Source organism: Leopardus geoffroyi, chromosome B3 (genome assembly GCF_018350155.1).
Source record: "Leopardus geoffroyi isolate Oge1 chromosome B3, O.geoffroyi_Oge1_pat1.0, whole genome shotgun sequence".
Taxonomy (NCBI): Eukaryota; Metazoa; Chordata; class Mammalia; order Carnivora; family Felidae; genus Leopardus; species Leopardus geoffroyi.
In genome coordinates, this window is record NC_059337.1 from 145,591,461 (window position 1) to 145,618,301 (window position 26,841).

The 26,841-nt window shown below is 44.5% G+C and overlaps 1 protein-coding gene across 4 annotated transcripts in view; it reads right to left on the reverse strand.

Moving 5' to 3' along the window:
* PPP1R13B (protein phosphatase 1 regulatory subunit 13B) overlaps positions 1-26,841 on the reverse strand; it is a 100,690-nt gene that overhangs the window by 19,213 nt on the left and 54,636 nt on the right. For all 4 annotated transcript variants that reach the window (XM_045448375.1, XM_045448376.1, XM_045448374.1 and 1 more), the window contains exon 4: positions 22,298-22,374. In XM_045448375.1, the coding sequence (XP_045304331.1) occupies positions 22,298-22,374 (77 nt within the window). The remainder of the gene's footprint in view (positions 1-22,297; positions 22,375-26,841) is intronic.

Sequence of the window (26,841 nt, forward strand, 5' to 3'; positions counted from 1 at the left end):
GGGGAGCAAAACACGGTCAGGCTGCAATGTAAGGTCTATCTGCATAATCGTTTTTCTCGTGTCAGAACAAATATACATCAGGATCTTAAAGAGCCTCCCTTGTAGAAGTTAGGATAAGACAAATTACTTGGTACATAAGAACTTTTCTCACTCGTTGACAGCTTTTATTAAATATAAATAACAGCTTTTTAAATATACCAGATACTATATTCAAAAGGGACATGGATGCCTGGGTGGCTCAGTCGGTTAAGCACCCGACTTTGGCTCAGGTCATGACCTTGTGTTCACGGGCACAAGCCCTACATCAGGCTCCATGCTGACAGCTCAGGGCCTGGGGCCTGCTTCAGATTCTGTGTCTCCCTCTCTCTCTGCCCCTCCCCCACTCATGCTCTGTCTCTGTCTCTCAAAAATGAATAAACGTTAAAAAAAAATTAAAAAAAAAAAAGGGACGGACAGACACACACACACACACACGCACACACACACACACACACCAAGAGACACACTTGTGGGAATGCAAACTGGTGCAGCCACTGTGGAAAACCATATGAAGTTTCCTCAGAAAATTAAAAATAGAACTACCATATGACCCAGTAATTCTACTACTGGGTATTTAGCCAAAGAAAATGAAAACACTAATTTGAAAAGATGTATGTACCCTTATGTTTATTGCAGCATTATTTATAATAGCCAAATTATGTAAGCAGCCTGTGTCCACTGACAGACGAATGGACGGAGAAGATGTGGTGTGCACACAGACAACGGAATATTACTCAGCCATAAAAAACGAAACAGTGCCATTCAGAACATGGATGGATCTAAAGAGTACAGTGTTACGTCAGTCAGAGAAAGATAAATACCGTATGATTTCACTCGCGTGGAACTTAAGAAACAAAACAAAAGAACAAAGAAAAAAAGACACAAACCAAAACACGGACTCTGGAGAACTGATGGTTACCGGAACTGGGGGTGGGTGGGGAGGGGAGGGCGGTGGGGGATGGGGGAAAGAGGCGAAGGGGATTAAAAGTACACTTATCCTGATGAGTCATGTATGGATATTGCTGAACCACCATACTGTACACCTGAAACGAATATAACACTGTATGTTAACTATACTGGGGGAAAAAAAGGGGGGGTCCCAAACCTTTTTTTGATTGGCTATTTAAGGATGAATCTGAATGAACGGAGATGTCAAATGTTTGAGAATACACAACCTAAAAAATGAATGTGTAGCGACCCTTGGGGACAAATGTCATTTTACTGCCACCGGGTCTCAAGAAGCTGAAAAATACAGACGATTCTAAAAATACAAATACCTCCTTAAAAACACCAAGGACTGACCCACTGCTGACAGAATTCTGTACGAGGAGTGAGTACGAAACGGTAAGATCCAGAGGAGCGGTCACTGATGGAACTGGAAGGCACGTCCCTATGCTCTGCTGCTGATTAGTAACACCAGGCTCTGGACTAGGTGCCTCCACTGGCGAGGGTGCCTGAGCCTCACCGTAACAGTACCAGGTGAGAACGTTACATCCCCGTTCTACAGGGGAGAAAATGAGCGCGGAGGAGTTCAAAGAATCTTCCACAGGTCATACGGCCCACGTGGCAAAGCAGGGCACAGGGTCCTTGTTTCCGACCATCGGTATAGCACGCTCTTTACTAAACACGAACTGCCTGTAGCTACCACGCTGGGCATGTTACAGGCGGTGTGACATGATCTTCGTAACAAGTGTGTGTGGACTGTATGTGCGCCCCACGCTGGGGGAGGAGTCACGGGGGAGAGGTGCAGGGACACGTGTTAGGGCACGGAGGCGGTGAAGGGGCAGAGTTACAATTCCAGCCAGGCTGGTCTCCCTCCGATCCCTCCTGTGGCAGCGTCCAGCCCCTCCGCAGGCCACTACTCTCTACTTTGTTCATCTGTACTCTTAGCAACCCTTTCCCCTTCCACCCTCTTGGAACCCCTATTGCGCTGACTCTGGGCTTCCCCATCTCCCAAGGTGCTCAAGCACGTTCTTGAAAAATGTCCAACGCTGCCATCTGGAACCCCCACTCTGTTTATCTAAGATCCTAAGGAAACAATATGGAGCAAACCCCTTTTCAGAACTAGACACTGTGAACTGCCACATTACAGAAACTTCCATCTGAAAAATAATTTGTTTATTGTACGAGAAGCAAAAATGCCCGGCAATACCCTCAAAATGCCTGAAACTTCTGTTTTAACTCTAATAAGGGCTTGCTAATTTCCACCTACTACAATGTTCTAATCACTGCAATAAAAGGTATTTCTCAAACCATTAGAACTCTTACTTCTTGAAGGTATTTTTGACGAGAGAAAAACTATGTCCAGTCACCAAATCTCTCAATTTATGTTAATTTCTTAATTTACAACTTCAACAAACAAACCTTATTTGGTCTCCCCTCCAGTGACTTACAGCAACAGTGAAAAGAGCACAGAGAAGACATTCAACCGGTCACCATCACACTGCACTGCTCTGTCATTTAGGGCAGTGCCGTGTGGCATAAGTAATTCAGGTAGATCTTACGCATACGCTAACATATACTGTAACTTCATAACACTGTACACCTTCAAGACGACCTTATATACACAAAACTGTGCGTCAGTGTGCACAGCTCAACAAATTTTTTCAAAGTGAACATTCTTTTGTGAATTTTTGTTTTTTATTTTCATTTTAGTTCCAGCATAGTTAACACAAAAAATATGGAACACTTCACAAATTCAACCTTACACAAGAGCCACGCTATTCTCTACTGTTCCAGTTTTTTGGCACGTGTGCGGCACCACCCGTGTAACTTCACTGACAAAGTGTGAACGGGGCAGGGGCAGAGAGAGAGAGGGAGACACAGAATCCGAAGCGGGCTCCAGGCTCTGAGCTGTCAGCACAGGGCCCGATGCGGGGCTGGAACCCACGAACTGTGAGATCATGACCCGAGCCGAGCCTAAGTCAGATGCTTAACCGACCGAACCACCCAGGCGCCCCTTAACTGTATTTTAACTGAGTTCTAAAAACACCAACCACCATAAACTTACGAGTCAACAAATATGCTACATTTTGTATGTTAGTATATCGTCCCTGAATTATTCAATGTGAAAATTCAGCAAAAAGAAGCACCTTTTCAGTTTTCAGGACAACGAAACCCTTCAATGCAGTCCTTTTATGAGGGGCCTGTCACTGTGCTCCCTCCAGGTCAGCTCAGCCCTCCTTCCAGTCGCCAGGTCTCCACGTACATTCAAACAAACCTATGACCGAATTCCTCGTTTGTTTCTTGTCATTGCATCGAGTAAGAAGAAATCAAATCCCGTTCCCTGGGCTCCCGGAAGTCCCTCCTGGCCGAGTCACCTCGTGAGCTCAGCTCCAGGTCACAGAGAGGACGAGCCGCTTCCACAAGCAGCACGATTGGCGCAGAAGTGGGTGCTCGCGCTGTCTCTCAGAAGCGGCCCAGCTGGCTCCTCCACGCAGGGCCCAGAGGACAGGAAGCACCTCGCCGGCCTCCTGCTGCTCTCATACCCTTCCTCTCTCATACCCTTCCTTGCAGGGGCTGCTGCCTGGGCCCCACGGCTCGGGCCCCTCTCACGAGACGTTCTACCTGCATCTGGACTCTGGGAACATGTCTGTGCTCCCTGTGAATGCGGGTTGCTCTCCCATTTCTCACAACAAACGTGGCCCCCCCAACTCCACGTCTAAACTCCCCACTCCCCGGGGCGCCTGGGTGGCTCAGTCGGTTGAGCGCCGGCTTCGGCTCAGGTCACGATCTCACGGTCCGTGAGTTCGAGCCCCGCGTCGGGCTCTGTGCTGACAGCTCAGAGCCTGGAGCCTGTTTCGGATTCTGTGTCTCCTTCTCTCTCTGCCCCTCCCCTGTTCATGCTCTGTCTCTCTCTGTCTCAAAAATAAATAAACGTTAAACTCCCCACTCCCCGCAAGAGCAGAGGAAAACAGGCACCTTGGCCCCCAGCCTTCACCATCACGTATCTGGTCATATCCCCTTCTTTCTCCAAACGTCCACAAATCTACCTACAAAAATGATAAAAGACTCAATTCTCTAAGTTACAATACTTTTACATACAAAACACTGACCCGACAGAGAACTGACACTGGGCCCTCTGACTAATGAGACACTTCCAGAGACTCCTGGCGCCGGCAGCTGCAGGGTCCTAGCCCGATTTACGAACCAGTCGGGGCTTCCTCACACTCCAGTGTGGACGGCATCTTCCCAAACTCAAAAGCCCACACTTTTCATTCTGTCGTCCTACAAAGAGCCTACATCCTCCTCACCATTTCAACGGCCTCTCCAGGTTCTTTTTAAAAATGATTTAAGTAATCTCTACTCCCACTGTGGGGCTCGAGCTCACGACCCCGAGATCAAGAGTTGCATGCTCTACTGACTGAGCCCTCCGGGTGCCCCCAGAGTCTCTCAGCATCTCATTAACACAAGCCCCCTCTGGCCCTTATCGCCTTCCTCCTGATCCCTTCCCCTGTCTGCCTGGAGAGGCTGGAAGCGGCAGTGGCAGTGGAGTTCTGTAAATGAAGAAACTAAACTATGTGCTCTGAGGGGCGTCTGGGGAGCTCAGTCGCTTGAGCACCTGACTTTGGCTCAGGTCATGATCTCATGGTTTGGGAGTTCGAGCCCCACATCGGGCTCTGTGCTGTCAGTGCAGAGCCTGCTTTGGATCCTTTGTCCCCACGCACCGTCCCCCCAACCTTCCCCAACTCATGCTCTCTCTCAAAATAAACACTAAAAAAATGAAACAAACTACGTGCTCGAGATCCCAGCGCGAGGAAGTGACCGAGGACAAGTGGCAAGGCAGTCGTGAGGGGTGACGGGAACTGGAATTGTCTGGAGTGCGATACACATCGCACACCACACCAGGATCCCTCGCTGACCCTGGCTATGCCAGCCAGGATCCCAGACGTGGCAGGTAAGATAAAAGACAAGTGAAATGTCTCCCTGTGTTCTGTGTGTCACTACTCTGACCAATGAGATAAGAATCTCACAAGGGAAGCAATTAGGATACTCATCAAATTCGACTACGAGGAACAGAACCTGAGCTCAGTTTTCTTTATACTTAGGATCTTCACCGTGAAATAATAAAAACAGCATTTCTCAGTGTAGCAGTGAGGACTCTCGTAAAAGTGCGTGTTCAGCCTGTCCCCTGCCCTAGGAAGGTCACGAGGAACCAGAAGAGCAGGATGTTTCACAACCTCACTCAGCCACCCTGGGTCTAGTCACTATGGGAGCTGTGGGTCTAAAAACAAAAAGATTCTCTTAAAATCTCCTTTCCCGAAACAATGAAACCAAACAAGAAGCTAACCCCTCCATATGTTATTGTTCCTGACTTTACAGAAAGTTCTAATAAAATTACTTCACAATGCCCAAAATAAGCAAAAATAAAACAAACTTTTATGGTCTTAAATTTAAGATGTTAGCAACTTTTAAAAAATTGACAAGCATATAATCTAGACCATCTCCTACACAAAATGGCCAAGATACCCATACTGGTAGTGATTAAAACAGAACGACAACTGGCTAGTTTAGCAAATACACAGTGAAACCAATGTTTACTTTTAAAATCAACTTTATTGAGGTATACCTTACAGGCAGTAAAAAGCACCCATTTAAAGTACACTGCTGAATGAATTCTGACACCTGCTGGTCAATTCCACTCCTTTTGCCCCCCTGGCCCCACCCCCTCCCCCACAACTCCGGATGTGGGGCCTGTCATTCTGTCCTGATAGCCTCGTTCTGTTTCCTGAGAATTCCATGCAAATGGGACTGTACAGAGTGTGCCTCTTTGGGTTGTCTTCCTTCACACCCACAATGCTTCCGAGATTCACGGTGTCGATCCATGTGTCGGTAAACTTGTCCTTTTTACTGCTGGGTAGTATTCAGCTGTACGGAGACACCACATTTCGTTTATCCATCTGTTAATGGACATGGGGGCTGTCTCCACTTTTGGACGATGATGACTAAAGGTGTCTTAAGTACTCACGTACCGGTATTTACGCAGACAAGTGTTCTGGCTTCTCTTGGGTAACGAAAGTCAAGGAAGTAGAACAGGTAGGTTGTGTGGTAAGTGTATGCTGAACTCACAGAAACTGCCAAACTGTTTTCCAAAGTGAAACGTAACATTTTACACCGCCACGAGCCACGTAGGAAAGTTCTAGTTTCTCTGCATCCCTGCCAACGCTTGCTGTCAATGTTTACATTTTAATTATCTTCTTTTTAAATAAAATTTTAACATCTTGGCAAAGAAAGGATTTCATAAATATAATTTTAAAAGTTACAAAAAAAAATTTTAAAAAGGATAAAAATGCCCACAATTAAGTGATCAAAACCAAACATACTATGACCAGATTTTCAACACATAAGCTATCAATAAATAAAATTTGCCAGAAGTTAGATAAGGAGAAGGGGCTTATTTCCCAGGCAAAGTCTCCTTTGTACCAATTGTGTGTAGGAGTCGTGACTCATGAAGCCATCATCTGCCTGAAAAACAGGCTACTAAAACTAAAATGTTAAGATGTTCAGAAAAACTATGACTTACTTGATAATTATGATGGAAACCTTTAGATCACACGCCAAATTGGTACCATGGCTTTAATCAAAAGTATTTTTTTTTTTGTTTGTTTCTTCAGGTAATTTTTTTTTTTATTTAAAAAAAATTTTTTTTAACCTTTATTTATTTTTGAGACAGAGAGAGACAGGGCATGAATGGGGGAGGGTCAGAGAGAGGGAGACACAGAATCCGAAACAGGATCCAGGCTCTGAGCTGTCAGCACAGAGCCCGACGCGGGGCTCGAACTCACGGACCACGAGATCATGACCTGAGTCAAAGTGAGCCGCTTAACCGACTGAGCCGCCCAGGCGCCCCTCTTCAGGTAATGTTTTAAACTTGAGAGTGGTGTTACCATAATTGAGGCATTAAAAATATGTAATAAAGTTTCTCAAAACAAACCACCGTAGACAATTATGCAATATATATACGCACGTCTCCCAACCTAAGCTGCGAATGACATTAGGAAGAAGACTTCGTTTTATATCTTACTCAAACAGCCTGTCAGTTATGTGCCAAGTGTATTTTTCTAACGTGCAAAAAACTTATCAAAGATTGCAATTTTATCTATGAAAACAAAAGGATTCACCACCTTGCATAGTGTCCATTCAGTTAATGACTCTAACTATCCCAGTTCCTGAAAAATTATGCCATTTTTCAGGCGGTTTTTTTTTTTCTTTTTGGTATAATGACTTTCACTCAAAACACACTAAATGCTCTGTAAGGAGTGATATTTTGACATTACTTTCAGGCAAACAGTCACCAATCTACTCAACCCAGCCACTGCTCATCAGAGGACAGGATATGGCACAACTCTAAACTGTGCACCAGGCTTGCATGAGTCCCAACGATGTGTTCTGGGTGCACATGCCAAGTGACGAAGAGGGGGTGTCTTCTACGACCCTCTGGTCCACTGTGCATGTGGGTTAGCTCTACCTGTTTTTTTTTTTAATTTTTTTTTTTTTTACATTTATTCATTTTTGAGAGACAGAGTGAGACAAAGTGAGAGTGGGGGAGGGGCAGAGAGAGAGACACAAGATCGGAAGCAGGCTCCAGGCTCTGAGCTGTCAGCACAGAGCCCGATGCGAGGCTCAAACCTACAGTCCATGAGACCATGACCTGAGCTGAAGTCGGACGTTCAACTGAGCCACCCAGGTGCCCCTAGCTCTACCTGTTTTGAAGAGCCCTCTTGTTTAGCTTGTGTTACCCTAAAGATGCTTTCCTGTCCTATAACTTTACTTCTGTTTAAATTTTATTTAGTTTACAGTGCAATATTAGTTTCAGGAGAATTCACTCATTTATCCCTTACAACACCCCGAGGTCATCGCAAGTACCTTCCTTAATTCCCATTCAGCCCATCCCCCACCCCCCTCCACCAACCCTCAGTTTGTTCTCTGTAGTTAAGTGTCCATAGGGGTGGGGCGCCTAGGTACTCAGTCAGCTGGCCGACTTTGCCTCAGGTCACGACTCACAGGTTCGTGGGTTTGAGCCTCTTGTGAGTTCACATCCCTCCTTGGGATTCTTTCGCCCCACCCCCTTTGCCCCTCTCATCTCAAAACACATAAACTTAAAAAAAAAAAAAGTGGTATGCTTCCCTCTCTCCTCTTCACCCTCCTTGCCATACATTCATGTGTTTTGTTTCTAAAATTCCACGTATTAGTGAAATCCTATAACGTCTTTCTCTGAATGAATTACTTTGCTTAGCACAATTCATTCTAGCTCCATCCACATAGTTGCAAATGGCAAGATTTCATTCTTTTTGATGGCTGACTTATATCCCAGGGTGTGTGTGTGTGTGTGTGTGTGTGTACACATCTTCTTTATTTGTTAGTCGATGGACATTTGGGCTCCCTCCATCGTTTGGCTATTGTTGACAATACTGCTATAAACACTGGGGTGCACGTACCCCTTCAAATCTGTATTTCTGTATCCTTTGGGTAAATACTTAAAAGTGCAATTGCTGGGTCGTAGGGTAATTCTATTTTCAGTTTCTAAAGAGCCTCCGTACTGTTCTCCAGAGTGAATGTACCAGTTTGCATTCCCACGAATAGTGTGGGAGGGCTCCCCTTTCTCTGAATCCTTGCCAACACCTGTTGTTTCTTGAGTTGTTAATTTTAGCCATTCTGACAGGTGTGAGGTGGTATCTCAATGAGGTTTCGATTTGTAATTCCCTGATGATGAGTGATGCTGAGCATTTTTTCATGTGTCTGTTAGCCATCTGGATGTCTTCTTTGGAGAAGTGTTTATTCATGTCTTCTGCCCGTTTCTTCAATGGATTATTTGCTTTTTAGGTGTTAAGTTTGTAAGTTTGTTTTTTTTAACTTTTTTAAAAATTTATTTTTGAGAGACAGAAACAGACAGACCATGAATGAGGGAGGAGCAGAGAGAGAGGAAGACACAGAATCGGAAGCAGGCTCCAGGCTCTGAGCTGTCAGCACAGAGCCTGACACAGGGCTCGAACCCACGAACTGTGAGATCATGACCTGAGCCGAAGTCGGACGCTCAACTGACTGAGCCACCCAGGCGCCCCAGTTTGGAAGTTCTTTATAGATTTTGGATACTAATCCTTTATCAGATGTATCGTTTGCAAACATCTTCTCCCATTCTGTAGGTTGTCTTTTAGTTTTGCTGATTGTTTCCTTCACTGTGCAGAAGCTTTTTATCTTGATGAGGTCCCAACAGTTCATGTTTGATTTTGCTTTTGTTTCCCTTACCTTCAGAGACAGGTCTAGTAAGAAGCTGCTCTGACCAAGGTCAGCAAGATTGCTGCCTGCATTCTCCTCTAGGACTTTGATGGTTTCCTGTCTCACATTCAGGTCTTTCACCCATACTGAATTTATTTTTGTGTGTGGTGGAAGAAAGTGGTCCAGTGACATTCTTCTGCATGTTGCCGTCCAGTTTTCCCAGCACCATTTTTCTTGAAGAGACTTTTTTTGCATTGGATATTCTTTCCTACTTTGTCAAAAATTAGTTGACCATACAGTTGTGGGCTATAACTTTATTATTATTACTTTTATTATTTATTTATTTATTTATTTATTTATTTATTTATTTATTTATTTATTTATATGAGAGAGAGAGCGCGCGTGCATGCAAGAGAGTGCACATACATACATACATACACACACTGGCAGAGGAGAGGCAGAGAGAGAGGGGGAGACACAGAATCCAAAGCGGGCTCCAGGCTCCGAGCTGTCAGCACAGAGCCCGACACGGGGCCTGAGCTCACAGAACATGAGATCATGACCCGAGCCGAAGTCAGACACTTAACCGACTGAGCCACCCAGGCGCCCCTAAACTTTATTTTTAAGTTTGAGTGCAATCTCCCCAAAAGTTGAAAAACCGGTGACAAAAATGATGCACAAGTATAATTTACATATCAAAACCATTCCAAAGAATGAGTCCTTTGCACTCCCCTCCTCACCAACCACACATACTGTGAAGCCTGCTTTTCCACTTTTGGCATCGGCGAGTACAACACACTCTCATTACATGACACTTTATTTTCCAACTGCATCCACATATTGTTTATTATTTATGTAAGGACGTCTTCATTGTTCAATTCATATATTTTATACTTGTGAGAATGATCTGGGCATCAACAGCTCACATTATTCATTCCAAGGATACATATTAGTTCTCTATTGCTGATAACAGGTCACATCTAAATTCATTGGCTTCAAACACAACCAACGTTCATTATGGCTCATAGCTTCTGGGGATAAAGGATTAAGGAACAGCTCGGCTGGGCAGTTCTGGCTTAAGATTTCTCATAAGGCCCAGCCAAATGTTAGGGTTGTAGCTGTCCTAAGGCTTGACTGGGTTTGGAGGAACTGATTCCAAGATGGCACACTCTCATGGCTACCAAGTGGACTCCTCACAGAGCTGCTTGTTTGTGCCTACTCACAACACGGTGGCTGGTTTCCCCCAGAGCAAATAATCCAAGACAGAGTGCCAGGGGGAAGCTATCTTTTTAGTGAACTAGCCTCAGAAGTCACATTGCACCCCTTTCTCCAAATTCTATCTGCTAGGAGCTAGTCACTAAGTTTGGGAGAAAAAGAGGGGAATTTAACTCCACTTTATGAAGAGACGCGTTTTAAAGAATCTTCATATTTTATTTTATTTTATTTTATTTTATTTAACTTTTATTTATTTTTGAGAGAAAAGAGACAGAGCATGAATGGGGAGGAGCAGAGAAAGACAGAGACACAGAATCAGAAGCAGGCTCCAGGCTCTGAGCTGTCAGCACAGAGCCCGACACGGGGCTCGAACCCATGAACCGTGAGATCATGATCCGAGCCAAAGGTGGACGCTTCGAAGTCGGACTCTGACTGAGCCATCCAGGCGCCCCAAGAATCTTCATATTTTAAAACTGTCACATCCATTTACTGTAAAACCTCATAAAGACTCTATACTTCTATCATCCTATTATTTATTACGTACAGGAGTTTAGTTGTTATTCCCAACAGCAGTGTTACAATACAACAAAGAAAGAGAACGTTTATGTTATGGGCATATGTTTAAGAGAGCTAGCTAAGAGTGCAATCAATAGAGGTTTTAACTATAAATGCTGCTTTTATCCTCAATGCTTAACATATATTCCTTGATAGTCAGTTATCAGAAAAGGCTAGTGGATTCTGTCAGCAATTAAATACCTACTGGCTAATGGGTCACTTCAGATGTCAGCTCTATTTTATTTTATTTTATTTTATTTTATTTTATTTTATTTTATTTTATTTTATTTTATTTTACTTTTTGGTATTCTGATTTTAATACTCAACTAAATAACTTCATGTTTGGTTATAACAGACAAGAATGCCACTATAATATTACTTGGGAAAAGACAATTCCCTAAGCTTTCAAGTTGTGGCGAGATGGCATGCTGTCAGCTCAAGGGTCTGTCCTGCTCATCCCTTTCTGGGCTAGTTTGCATGGAAAACACAAAGGACCTTCTGGTGGGTCTAGCCGCCCACCCGTGGCCTCCTCAAAGGAGCCCCGGTACCATCGCTCCCCCCGCCAGAGTCATACTCTGATTTGTATGGCATGCCAGCACTTTACCCTTGGCATGTGTGAAACCAAGCTCCTCCCTCTCCTTCCACCCTGGCTTCCTCCTAAATTTCTCACTAACATTAATGGCTGTAGCATTTCCCCAGAAACCTCAGCCTCATCACTGACTTGAACCGACGTTGCTCAAAATAGAAGCTGCTGCTCAGTGTTGTCTGTCTCTGTCTCTCTCTCTCTCTCTCTCTCCCCCTCGTATCTGTGTCTGCCTCTCCATTCCAGAGCCGACACTTCCCCACCTTCACATTTTTGCTCAGATTATTCCTTTTGGCTACAGAGCCCTTCCCCCAACTTCCTAAACTCTACCCATCCTTTAAGATCTAGTGGCCATGCCATCTGCTTCCTGAAGCTTTTCCTGATCCTCTGCAGAACCTCTCATGCAATTGTTCTGACACTCAGGATCTGACATCACTTCCAGAGATGGAGAGAACTCAGTATTTCATGCATTCTGAATTCTAGAGATTCAACAACACACAACAAGCACTTGCATATTAGACATTTATATAAACCTGAATTTATGGTTATCTCAGTAGACGTTTACACAACCCTTATAGGAAAGTTCTTAAGCCTGTTTCACAGACGAGAAAGCTGAGCTCTGGCAGCAGGCTGAACAGCTCTCCCAAGCACAGGGGTGGGTCAGGAGCAGTGTCAGGGTCTCCGGATGGCAGGCTGCATGCTCTTTCCCTCACACAGGATGTACTGGCCTCCCATTTTTTCTCACCAGGCTGCAGCACAGGCACAGGCACATATGATTGCCCCCCAAATACCACTCATTTATTGTACCAAAGGGTAAATGCTCTACCAGATGCCATCTGATTATTAGTTTGAATCATATGAAAATGCTGTTTTTGTAGATCGAAAAATGTAGATGGTCAGACATTAGCAATTTCATATGGTTCAATGTAAGAGGAAAGGATTAATTTCCCCCACTGAGAAACATAAAATCTAAAGATAACTTGATTCTAGCAAGTAATAATAAAGAAACAAAATAGAAGAACGAGAACTCTAGGCTACTCTATTTTTGGAAGATTATGAGAAATGACAAAATAGACTGCTCAGTGATAGTGGAGGGCTTCCTGGAGGAGGCATGCCTAATCATTGCTTGTACTGTTCCAGAGGAAGTCTAAAAAAGCCTGACTCCCTCTTTTTACTTTCTTGGGATAATTTCATATAAGCAGATGCACGTGAATTACAGGAAGGAATGAAGTGAAATCTCCTTTCTTCTAAATTGTAGTTTACAGATGTACCTTTTGAGCTTCTATCTCCATAACCTTGAAATTCTTCTTTCCAAATACTTCCTTTGAATGGAAGTCTCTCTCTGGGATTCCAGTTGTGGCAAGCAGTGACCTCACAGGGCTGCCTGCCTCCAGCCATTCCCACCCCCTGTGCTGGACACAGAACTCCAACAGCACGAGCACCAGAGGGCTCCCTCCTGTCCTTCTCTCGTTTCTTTTTTAATATGAAATTTACTGTCAGATTGGTTTGCATACAACACCCAGTGCTCCTCCCAACAGGTGCCCTCCTCCTTGCCCATCACCCAATTTCCCCTCCCTCCCACCCTCCATCAACCCTCAGTTTATTCTCAGTTTTTTTTAATTTTTTTTAACATTTATTCATTTTTTGAGAGACAGAGAGAGACAGAGAGAGAGGGAGACATGGAATCCGAAGAAGGCTCCAGGCTCTGAACTGACAGCACAGAGCCGGACATGGGACTCAAACTCACGGACCATGAGATCTTGACCTCAGCCAAAGTTGGATACTTAACCGACTGAGCCACCCAGGCGCCCCTATTCTCAGTGTTTAAGAGTCTCTTATGGTTTGGCTTCCTCTCTTTTTTTTTTCTCCTTCCCTTCCCCCATGGTCTTCTGTTAAGTTTCTCAGGATCCACATAAGAGTGAAAACATATGGTATCTGTCTTTCTCTGTATGACTTATTTCACTTAGCATCACACTCTCCAGTTCCATCCACGTTGCTACAAAAGGCCGTATTTCATTCTTTCTCATTGCCAGGTAGTACTTCATCGAATATATAAACCACATCTTCTTTATCCATTCATCAGTTGATGGACATTTAGGCTCTTTCCATAATTTGGCTATTGTGGAAAGTGCTGCTATAAATGTTGGGCTACAAGTGCCCCTATGCATCAGCACTGCTGTATCCCTTGGGTAAATTCCTAGTAGTGCTACTGCTGGGTCGTAGGGTAGTTCTATTTTTAATTTTTTGAGGAACCTCCACACTGTTTTCCAGAGTGGCTGCACCGGTTTGCATTCCCACCAACAGTGCAAGAGGGTTCCCGTTTCTCCACATCCTCTCCAGCATCTATAGTCTCCTGATTTGTTCATTTTAGCCACTCTGACTGGTGTGAGGTGATATCTGAGTGTGGTTTTGATTTGTATTTCCCTGATGAGGAGTGACGTTGAGCATCTTCTCATGTGCCTGTTGGCCACCTGGATGTCTTCTTTAGAGAAGTGTCTATTCATGTCTTCTGCCCATTTATTCACTGGATTATTTGCTTTTCGGGTGTGGAGTTTGGTGAGTTCTTGATAGATTTTGGATACTAGCCCTTTGTCCGATATGTCATTTGCAAATATCTTTTCCCATTCCGTCGGTTGCCTTTCGGTTTTCTTGACTGTTTCCTTTGCAGTGGAGAAGCTTTTTATCTTCATGAGGTCCCAATAGTTCATTTTTGCTTTTAATTCCCTTGCTTTTGGAGATGTGTCAAGTAAGAAATTGCTGCGGCTGAGGTCAGAGAGGTTTTTTTCTTGCTTTCTTCTCTAGGGTTTTGACGGTTTCCTGTCTCACATTCTGGTCCTTCATCCATTATGAGTGTATTTTTGTGAATGGTGTAAGAAAGTGGTCTAGTTTCATTCTTCTGCATGTTGCTGTCCAGTTCTCCCAGCACCATTTGTTAAAGAGACTGCCTTTTTTCCATTGGATATTCTTTCCTGCTTTGTCGAAGATTAGTTGGCCATACTTTTGTGGGTTCAATTCTGGAGTTCCTATTCTATTCTATTGGTCTCTGTGTCTGTTTTTGTGCCAATACCATGCTGTCTTGATGATTACAGCTTTGTAGTAGAGGCTGGAGTCTGGGACTGTGATGCCTCCCACTTTGGTTTTCTTCTTCAATATTACTTTGGCTATTCGGGGTCTTTGGTGGTTCCATACAAATTTCAGGATTGCTTGCTCTAAGCTTCGAGAAGAATGCTGGTGCAATTTTGACTGGGATCGCACTGAATGTGTAGATTGCTTGGGTAGTACTGACATTTTAACAACATTTATTCTTCCAATCCATGAGCACAGAATGTTTTTCCATTTCTTCGTATCTTCTTCAATTTCCTTCATAAGCTTTCTACAGTTTTCAGCATACAGATCTTAATACCCTGCTGGATTAAGTCCCAGCTTGTGGCACAGTGAAGATCCCGCCCCTCCCTGACCAGAACACTTCAGCTCTCTTCCCTCTTCAGCATCACCCCCTCCTCGCCCCCACAATTTATGCTCTGTCGTCCCCACCGTGTTTCTTGATCTCTGCTTCTCAGAGCGCCTTGTGCTCTTCCCTGTACCTTTGCAGACTCGTCTGACCTCTGCGGGGAGATCTTCCCTGACACCCACCTCAGTAAGTTAACCAAACCATAGGCTATTATTCTGGTGCCTTGTTCTACTTTTACTGTGCTCCCCACACTGTACTGTGATTTGTTTACACACCTATCTCCAAAAACACCGCTGTGGAATTTGAAACAGACTTCAAGTAGCCATCACCAAACACCTTGCTTTCAGATCTCTGGCCTGTCTAAAACCAAAATAAATTGGACAGAATTGTTTTAGGAAGAATAGAGAGAAATTTAAGCCTAGGTCGTCTTTATCTGAACAGGGTTTGGTTTTGTTTTGTTTTTTTTAGTAATTTCTTCACCTGTGCGTATTTTACACATTCTTCTGTATATTTCACAATAAAAAAATGTAAAAAATAAAAAATTAGACCAAACAGCCAGCATCCTATGTGGGAATGTAATCATAATGAGATATTTGTTTGAAACTATTAACTGATTTTTTGAAGTATAACTGGATTCTCACGTGTAATGTCACTCCAAAAATGACCAACATGCCTTAAAACAAAACTCTGACAAAATAATTATGATCAAATCCATTAAAAAAATTTTTTTTTTTAACGTTTATTTATCTTTGAGACAGAGACAGACAGAGCACGAACAGGGGAGGGTCAGAGAGAGGGAGACACAGAATCTGAAACAGGCTCCAGGCTCCGAGCTGTCAGCACAGAGCCCGACGCGGGGCTCGAACTCACGGACCGCGAAATCATGACCCGAGCTGAAGTCAGCCACTTAACCGACTGAGCCACCCAGGCACCCCTGGTCAAATCCATTTATACCCACATAATCTTCTAGCACATTAAATCACTTATCTTTCTGCCGTCTCCATGGTTATAAATGTTCAGGTTTGGAGGGCAAACGAAATAGGTGATAGTGATATCAAGATAAATATTATAAACATGTAGACTTATTTGTATCCCAAAAAAACATTCAGTGACACTGAGTCTAACACTTCACTCTATTCTGGAGCTGAAGTATTTCGTATTCCAACAATTACTAAGCCTCACAAATTACTAAGAGTCAACTAGTATCTAAAATGTATACTGGCTCCCCACCCCCTGTAATAGTACCGTAATATGCTATTTTATCCTACAAACGTGAATTACTCTTACGATTGAAACTCACCCAAATAAATTCAGTTTGGTTCAACACAGATTTATACCCAAGGCAAGCAGCTAGGAACGATCAAGGCTGGAAAGATCAGCAGGAAAACAGGGCTATCAAGGAACACAAATAACGCGAAGAGAAAAACCACCACATGCCACCCGAGAGCTACAAGCAAAACACCACAGGAACTGCTCTGTGCCCGACAGCACGGCCCCCAAGACACACAGAACTGTACTCCTGATCACCGCACCTACAAGGTAAGATGAAACATAAACACCTATTTTTGACAGCATCGCTGGGCTGACACACCAGTGAGGAAGTTACAGAGAGGTGGTGGAAGCTCTGGGCAATGACGGAACACTGAAGCTGGCTTGTACCCTGGGGCCTTGTGTCTTTGTGGCTCCCCCTCCCGCCTCCTCCTTGCACCCGGCTCCCAGGTTCACAGGCCACCACCGATCTAGTTTCTCCTACTAGAGGTTGGTCCACATTTCCTAGAGTTTTATGCACAGAGAATGAAGCAGTTATGTACTTTGTGGTCTGGCTTCTTTTCAGCACAGTGAGATCTGTCCATGCTGCCTCAGGTATCAGTGGTTTGCTCCTCATTACTGCTCGTAAGATCTCACCATACAGACGTGCAATGTTTTCTGTCCATTCACCTGTTACTAGACATTAATTTTGCCTCCAGATTTTGGGTACCACAAATCAAAATGCTATGAACATTCATGTATAAGTCTGTATAAACATTTGCTTTCTTTTCTCTTTGGTAAATACTTAGATCACATAAAAGATTCATGTCCAAGTTTTAAAGAAACTGTCAGTTTTCCAGATTGTACCACCTTACATTCCCAACAGCAGTGTTTGAGAGTTCTGGGCTCTCCACAGTCTCATCAACACTTCTTAGGATGAGTCTTTTTAGTTTTAGACATTCTAATAGGTGGTATTTCTAACAGTGTGGTTTTAAATTGTATTTTCCTAGAGACTAATGATGTTGAACATTTTTCCATGTGCTTACCCTAACATATATTCTTTGGTGAAACATCTATTCAAATCTTTTGCCTGTTTCTTATTTGTTTGCTTATTTAATTTTTAAGTTCTTTAGGGGGGAGAGAGAGTGCATGCACACACAAGTTGGGGAGGGGCAGAGAGAGAGGGAGAGAGAGAGAATCTCAAGGCAGGTACCCCTATGTGTTTCTTTCTAAACTGAGTTGTTTATTTTCTTATTGGGTTTTAAGAGCTCTTTACATATTCTGGATACAAGTCCTTTGTCAGATATAAGATTTGCAAGTATTTTCTCCCAGACTGTGTCTTGTTTTTTTGTAATAAATAATATTTAAAGTACATTATATATACTAAACAGCCAAATAAACACAAGTAAAGACACAATTCATTAACTGAAATATATATCCTAAGAAACTACCCAGAACACAACATAAAGAGACAAAGAAAGTAAAAACATAAAAGAGAAAGTAAGCAGGGTGCCTGGGTGGCTGGCTCAGTCAGTTCAGCGTCCGACTCTTGATTTTGGTTCAGGTCATGATCCCAGGGTCATGGGATTGAGCCCCACGTTGGGATCTGCCCTGACAGCACAGAGCCTGCATGGGATTCTCTCTCTCTCTCCCCCTCTCTCACTGCCCCTCCCCCCACTCTGTCTCCTTCTCTGTCTCTCTCTCTCTCAAAAATAAACTTAAAAAAAGAGAGAAATTGGGGCACCTGGGTGGCCAGTCAGTTAAGCCTCCGACTTCTGCTCAGGTCACGATCTCATGGCTAGTGAGTTCGAGCCCCGCCTTGGGCTCTGTGCTGACAGCTCAGAGCCTAGAGCCTGCTTCCGATTCTATGTCTCCCTCTCTCTGCCCCTCCCCTGCTCACGTGCTCTCTCTCTCTCAAGAATAAAACATTAAAAAAAATATTTTTTAAAAGAGAGAAATTAAGAGAAAAGGAGAATAAAATGAAAGATATAACATGTCTAATAAGCATTCCAGAAAACAAAAATAAGAATATGGAAGAAGAAATACCTGCACAGATAATAGTAGAGAATTTTCCAGACATGTTGATAGACGGTAACACTCAGAATCAGTATACTCCACAAATCCCAACAGGGAAAACTGAAAGAAATCCACACCTCATCTTGCTTACAATGGAGGATTATTTAATCCTAATGTCCTTAAATCCGCAAACCAATACATGACAGTAAAGGGATTTTGGCATCAAATAATATAAAACCACAGAAATAAACTAACAGGAGAGGAGACAATAAAAATGGTCAGAAGCGAACAGACAGCAGCCACAAAATAAGCACCCTAGCAGACCTGAGACACACGTGAGCTAGACGAGGGGAGACTGGACAGTCCCAGGTGCATCACACAAGAGTTCCGTCTTCAAACTGGCAACCTTTGACTCTAGACGTGGAATCTACAGGTTTATTCTCTAGACACTTGAAATGTTACTTGATTTGGAGACACTAGGCACAGGTGAGTCCCAGGTACCATATGTTACACAGGGGGACCAAGTCACAATATTAATAACAAATACTTCCAGAAATAAACTGTCACATTTATGGCCAATTTTGATTTGACAAAGGTGCCAAGACAATTCAATGGGGAATAACAGTCTTTTCACCAAATGCTGCAAGGGTAACTAGGTATTTTTACAGGCAAGAGAACAAATCCAGACCCTACTTCATGCACCATACACAAAAATCAACTCACAGTGCATCACAGACCCACATCCAGGAGCTAAAACCACAAAGCGCTGAGAAGTGGGGGGTAGGGGACAGATCAACTGGCCTCAGCAGCTTACCTCACGTACTGGAATAGAGCAGGAACTGACTCACAGAGAAAACAGGAAAAAGCACTCCCAGGACACCTACGTGAAACGGTGCTGAACAGAAGCATCCACACCGCTCTCCTAACAGGCCTGCTTAAAGGCGAGCCCTGGGTTGCCCTCTGGGAACTCAGATTGGGGAGGGATCCCACCATTCCCAGAAGTGACGAGAGGCTCGCTGAACCTAAAATGTTTGTGCGAGTAATATGGTTTGTGTTAAATACTTGCTTCCTTCTCGGAGTCTGATGCTTTCCTATTTGCTACAGAGAGGCTGCCCACAGGACCGGCTCTTAGTAGGGACCCCGGGCACTGGGGCTCTACTGAGCTTCCCTGGTCGACAATGTGTCACACCTGTTGTCCTAGCTGGTGGTTGGGAGGACTGAGCGCATCCCGTGTGGCTCCGCCGGGGAAGGACTCTTAGAAGCTGGTGCCTGGTGTCCTCAGACTTCGTCCCACACATCTCTGTGTCCTCTCACACAGGAAATCCCAGACATGAGCACAGCTAGATCCCGAGTCCTGTGGGTCCTCCTGGTAAACCACTGAAACTAGGGGTGGGCCTGGGGAGCCCCGACACAAGTATATACAATGAGGAAAAAATCCATTTGCCTTTATATTACACAGTTAAACCAGATCTCCAAAGATGTTGGACAAGTTCTTTTTTTTTTTTTTTTAAATAAAGTTTATTTTGAGAAAGGGAAAGAGAGAGGGAGGGGCAGAGAGAGAGGGAGATAATTCCAAGTAGGTTCTGCATTGTCAGCACAGAGCCTGACGCAGGGCTTGAACTCACAAACCGTGAGAGCGTGACCTGAGCCAGAATCAAGGGCTGGAGGCTTAACCGACTGAGCCCCCAAGACGCCCCTGGACAAGTAAGTTCTGAATGCTTAAGACAGTGTGTGCATGTAGCCTGGTGGTTCCCAGATTCATTGAGCTGAAAGGCCAGTGGTCTGGGCATTTCTTTCTCAGAAAACCTGACTCGCTGACCTGTGACTTTTGGACAGCGGAAGTCCCCACCTTCTTGCCCCAGCAGCTGCTCATGGGCACAAATCATAGCAACTTGGTTTCCTGTCCTCTTTCAGCCTACACACCCTCCTCCTGCAGCTGCTGCTTGATCTACTCCTGGACGCTGCAGCCCACAGAGCAGAGGGTTCTCTGTCCAGGGTATATACAAAACAGTTTGGAAGAAAGAGGTTTTTAACATCTTATGAACTTTAAAACTGCACGTGAAGGTGCTTTGTAGACAGTAAGGACTCTGCAAACGTAATGCGTTATTGGGCTTAACAGGCAGGTGTGTGTGCCATAAAATACAGCAGCATCTTTGATGTGATGCTGCCAGTGCAAAGTTACATCCCCCGATGGCTCTCTGCCTTCCTCTAATTAAAAACTCACATAAAGGCTACAGACACATTTTTAATTTTGCTGTCAGGTTTCAGTTTTGTTGATCTTGAGACAAATATCATCTCTCCACGAAGAAACAACTTCATCAGGGAAAAGATCACAGACCCATCACGTGAAAACATCAGAAGTCACTTTAGGACTGGAATCCTCTCTTCTGAGTCCCTTCCCCGTATCATATGCACAACCCCGACTTCGATACAGAGCACCTAACACTCGATAGATTTATCCTTCCCTGAAGTTCAGGTCACGGGCAATCTTAGAACTCAAAAGAATCTTCGCAATTCGGCTGCACAAGTTCTGAATGCTTATGACAGCGTATGCATGTAACCTGGAGTTTCTCACACCAGACAGGGCAACACGGTCATATGGGGAGCTTTCCAGGCCCACCCCAGACTCACCGAGCCAAAAGTACTGCCCATTTACTGGGGTCTGGCCATTTATTTCTTGAGACTTCCTGAAGCAGATATGCCTGGCAGAACCTCACAGAGGCTCTAGATTTGAAGGCAGGAGAAGAGGATTTGTGGAACGGCCTTTAGAAATTGGAGGCTAAGGAAGGAGAATCCATAACCTTGACATCAGGAAGAGTTCTCAGTGGCACAAGGATTATGAGGTTGGAGGCAAGGAAAAGAAAATAGAATCTAGTATGCCATCTGGCTCTGCAGAATCTAAAATAATAAACCTACTAAACGGTTTTCAAGAGGCTTAGACAACAGTACAAACATTACCAACCTCGACAACATAGAAGTATAACCGCATGAGCTAGAAGGTAGGAGGGAAAGGGGAAGTGGAAAAAAGGGGAAAGGTGCTAATACCCTCATCTTACAGAGAGAGAGAGAGAGAGAGAGAGAGGAGGAGATCACCTAAAGTCACAACAGTAGCCCCATAAAAAAACAAAAGTCACATTTCAGTCATACTAAGTTGGCAAGTAGAGAGGCAAAGCCACTTGCTCAAATTTAGCTAGCTAGAAGGTTCTAAAGCCCATGTGGGACTATGGGCCCTCCACGCTCCGGACCGTGTGCTCTTTCCCCACGGCTTGTCTGGCCGTGCAAGCTCTGTGCCAGGAGGTAACTTGCCCAAGGCCACGCACCTAGTTGGTGGCAGAGCCAGAAAAAGACGCGAGTTCTCTAGCCCGAAGATCATTTGGAAAAGTCATTACTAAGATTTCCAGAAAGATCACATCAAAAACCCCTCTCGTTCTTCATCGTGCTCTCACTCACCTCCACGCCCTCATTTCCGCTCACACTCGCAGCACACGCCAACATTTCCTAACGCTGCTCCCCCACGGGGACGCGTGCCCTCCCTGCCCACCCGTCAGGCCTGGTCTCCCCTGCGCCACGCCATCTGACGAAGGAAGTCCTCTCCGCTGGAGGCGATGATGAGGAAGACTTCAACTCACCAGCCATTTTGTCTTTCAGAGCCTGACAGAAGGATTAAGACATCAACATGAAGCACGAGGCAAGTCTGCCCGTTCACCTCTTAGACACGGAGGCCATCGCTCCCAAGGCCCGGTCACTGTCACACGCACTGAGGAAAGCTGCTGCTACTCAGCTGTGCACGGGCCACACTGTTAGAACCGGTAAGACCACCAGAGACGCTGCAGAACTTCACAAGTTTGGAAATATTCCATGGAAATGACACTTTCTACCCCCAAAGGAGTTCTTTAAAAGTAAATTATAATCCAACCCCATTAGTACCTGTAAAAAGCAATTTAAAAACTTCAATTTGATTCGCTATTACTTACGCCATTTTCTGTGCGTTTTTCTGCAGGTACATTTATTACATTTCTCTGAGTTCTCTGCTCTTGGGTCTGACGGCCACCTGAAGAAATGAGAAGGCCAGCCTTACTAACAGATGTATTAGTACGATGATATCCTCCCATCCCTTCGCTTATTTATTCAACACAAGTATAAATTATCAGGCTGAACAATTCAACACTTAAAACAGTTGAAAAAATGCTTTATAATTAATTCTTATGAAGTTGTTTACGTGAAATTTTTTTCTCTATTTTCAGAATCTTGAAAATGACTTATATTGAAAGATTTCTAACACTTAAAAATGGTCAAGATGGTAAGTTTGATGTTATATGTATTTTACCACAACTAATTTTTATTAAACATTTCTTAAAGACTTTTATATTTTATCAGGGACTCAAATAGAACTGAATATCCAGAAATCACACTGGTGCACAGAACTGGTCTTCACTGACAGGGTCCCCACTGACACGGGGCACCAACACGAATCAGGCAGTCTTAAGAATTCTTCTTTATTCCATAAACATTCCAATGTTTCGGGGAGCCTGGGTGGCTCAGTAGGTTAAGTATCCGACTTCAGCTCAGGTCATGATTTCATGGTTCATGAGTTCGAGCCCTGTGTTGGGCTCTGTGCTAACAGCTCAGAGCCTGGAGCCTGCTTTGGATTCTGTGTCTCCCCCTCTCTCTTTGTCCCACCCCTGTTTGTGTTCTCTCTCTCTCTCAAAAATAAATGAATAAACATTAAAAAAATGTTTCCCCCAAGAGGCTTCAAATTTAAACTGGAGAAATTATATGTCCTGTCATATTTTTTAAAATATATATATTTTTTAATTTGAGAGAGACAGCACCTGAAAGGGGGGAGAGGGCCAGAGGGAGAAAGAGAGATACACTCCCAAGCAGGCTCCACTCTCAGTGTGGAGCCCGACACAGGGCTCAATCCCACGACCCTGGGATCACGACCTGAGCTGAAATCAAGAGACGGGCATTCAACCCACCGAGCCACCCAGGTGCTCCTGCCCTATCGTATTTTTGTTTTTTAAACAAAATGAAGCATGCTGCACAATTGTGCACCTGGTGACTCTGAAGTCACAGAGACCAAGGTCTCTGGTGTGTCCAGTGCCTGCCCCTACAGCTATTACTTAATGTAACTGGAGAATTACTGTACTCCAGAGCCTACTTTAGTACTTAAAATGCATGACTTCAAAGGCACATAAACCTCATGTTTAAAAAAAAAAAAGAAAAAAGAAAACACTTTTGTTCTATATCTTTCCTATTACTTTGAAAATTTGCAGAAAAATGCTATAATGGAAATATGACTCGCTTCATCTTAAAGCATGCATTCTCAAAGACAGTGAATTCAAGGGGGCAAAGACTGGTTCTTGGGGGAATAGAAATATCTTACTCTTTTTATGTATTCAGCAGAGTTATATAGTACATAAATATATAGTACATCTGATGGGGAAAGATGCGGGACAAGAAACAGAATATCCGAAAAAGGGTCCTTAGGGAAGCAGAAATTCAAAAAGAGGTTAACCAAATATTTGTGGCATGGCAAGCAAGTGAACACAGGCATACGGTATACAACAGCCATTTCACGGAATCTAGAGTAGTTTCCTAGTAGCAGGAATCACACACGCACACACGTGCACACACACCCCCCCACACACACGCACTTCCCTTAAACTGTGGCATCTACCAATTTATGGGGTTAATTAAATTTTTAGTTATTCTTGGTATTTTTAAGGAATAACATGTTCAGGTTAATTTAATATTTCATCATTTCTGCCTCTTCCAAACAACAGGCTATCAAGAAATTAGAATACTATGAGACACACAACATGAAAATTATACCAAGTGCCACTTAAGCTTTGATGGTAAAGAAACCTGAAGACCTTGCAATTTAGAGTCAGAAAATAATGAATTGTAAGAGCTGACATTTAGTGAGCACTCTGGAGGTCACCTCACTAACCCCAATCACAGCCCTATGCACCCTGCAGATGAGGAGACGGGGCGCAGGGATGGGAAGTCATCTGCCCAAGTCCCACGCCAAGTAAGCAGCCTCGCTCCCAACTCCAGCGCACCGGCCCCTGGGGTCTACTCTGTGCTCTGCATACGGCCTTCATCGAGTTACTTTCCATTCCAAGCTTGTCCCCGAAGTGTACAGGTGATGGGAAGGGAACATTCTCTATGCTCTCCTCTAGCTTCCAAATAGAGGATCTTTAGCATTCTGGTGAGGCAGGTCTTTTACTTTTTGTTATGTATCTTGTAGTTCTACACAAAAACACTCAAATGTAATTAATTAATCCCCTTTTTTTAAGTTTATTTATTTCTTTTTTCAACATTTATTTATTTTTGGGACAGAGAGAGACAGAGCATGAACGGGGGAGGGGCAGAGAGAGAGGGAGACACAGAATCGGAAACAGGCTCCAGGCTCTGAGCCATCCGCCCAGAGCCTGACGCGGGGCTCGAACTCACGGACCGCGAGATCGTGACCTGGCTGAAGTCGGACGCTTAACCGACTGCGCCACCTAGGCGCCCCTTTTAAGTTTATTTTTGAGAGAGCGAGCGAGCGAGCGAGCAGGGGAGGGGCAGAGAGACAGGGAGAGAGAGAATCCCAAGCAAGCTCCACGCTGACATGGGGCTCAAACTCACAAACTGGGAGATCAAGACCTGAGCCAGAATCAAGAGTCGGATGCTTAACCACAGACGTTAATCCCTTTTAAATAATATCAGTCGGTGACAACTACCTTGTACTCAGCTCTGTGGGAAGCACAGAGGAAACATGAGCCTTGGATCCTCAACTCTGGCTGCTTAAAGTCTGAACTGGAGGAGCAGTTCAGTGAACACAAACAAAACGGAACAAAGCACCTGTTTTACGTGCCGTGCCGTCTCCTTCCTTGGGTTCTGAGACAGGGGCGCAGTATGCCCAAGCACAGGCAGAGGAACCAGGGCCGAGGGGAGAGCACGAGGGGCAGGGCGTGGGGACGGCCTTGTGAGTTGGGGACAACAGAGAATGAAGATGCCAGAAGGGACGTGGCTGAAACGGAGAAAGAAGGGGCAGGGAGGCTGAAGAGGTGGGTAGGGTCCTACTACAAATGCCACCTAAGCCAAGCTGAGAAGTGCCGAGTAGGATGGCAGGGACTTTGCCGGAAGTTCTGCAAAGCCATGAAAGTTGTGATGAACTTGGTTCTTCCAGTCCTGCCCAACAGTCCCAGCCAGCCCGGGTTGCCCTGTGAATTCCCCATCACCGCACCTTCCTGGGATCTTCCTCATCCCGGTGCCTTGCATTCTCCCCTCCGCATCCTGCTCATCCCTCAAGGTCCCCAGTCTGCCTTCTCTAAATACTCTGCTCCGTGCTGACGGCAGTCTCCTTCATGCCGTGCAGCTCAACATCCTCTCCTCCCATCTGTATACCTGCTGTGTCAGCACCACTGGGCTGAGCAGGGCTGTGGGGTGATGATGAAGGTCCACCGGAAGGTCAGCGTTGTCACCTTCCTCGCGCCTGAACAGTTCTCTTTAAGTATCCCTGACGCTTCTGAACTCCGTGAGGTGAGAATAAGGCCTTACCCCCATCCCTCCACCCAGGACATTAACGGGGATGTACACATACCGTGTTAGTACGAGTAAATCACAAAACCTTTAAGTTAAGTGTAGCTAGGCCCAAGAGGGATGTAAGTATTTGGAGAGCTCAGCTAGGGAACTGATACAAATTCTCCGCACGAGAATAGCACTTCAGCTGTCAACTAGTCTAGCCCTCCTTCTTGGGAGGCTTTTGGGCAGAGAGGCAGGGCCCTCGGCTAAGGCAAAAGCGGATGAGGAGCTGGATCTGGTCTCCTGACTCCAGATGGCCAGCAGCAGATAGAAGCAAGCCCAGAAGTGAAGGTGCATTGTAAAAACAGCACTGAACTCCACTTACAACCGTGGAAACATGATTTTAAAGTAGCTGGTAGCTCATTCTAGGAGCAGAATGTCTTTTCTGATAAAATACAAATAAAAGGGAATCATGTGCAATAAGGGAATATTCTTTTTACAAAAGGATGTCCCTTTATTGTTTATTCTTTAAAAAAATTTTTTTAACGTTTATTTATTATTGAGAGACAGAGAGACACAGAGCATGAGCAGGGGAGGGGTAGACAGAGGGAGAGACACAGAATCCAAAGCAGGCTCCAGGCTCTGAGCTGTCAGCACAGAGCCCGACGCGGGGCTCGAACTCACAGACCGTGAGATCATGACCCGAGCCGAAGTTGGACATTAACCGACTGAGCCACCTAGGTGCCCCTAGGTTTATTCTTTTTAAATACCGGAAGTAATCCACAATCACTGTTGAATAACAAGTTAAGGATCTCTTCAAGGCAGTATACATACTTTTACAAGAGATTCTCTTACTCTGTTTAAATTCGAATTCAAAAATAGGAAGCGTATTCCCATGGTTCAAAATTCAAAAGGAACCAACAGGTATACAATTAGACATCTGCCCTCCCTCCCTCACCCTGCAGCCATCCCCCCCGGCTGGCACTGTTACCAGTTTCTGACC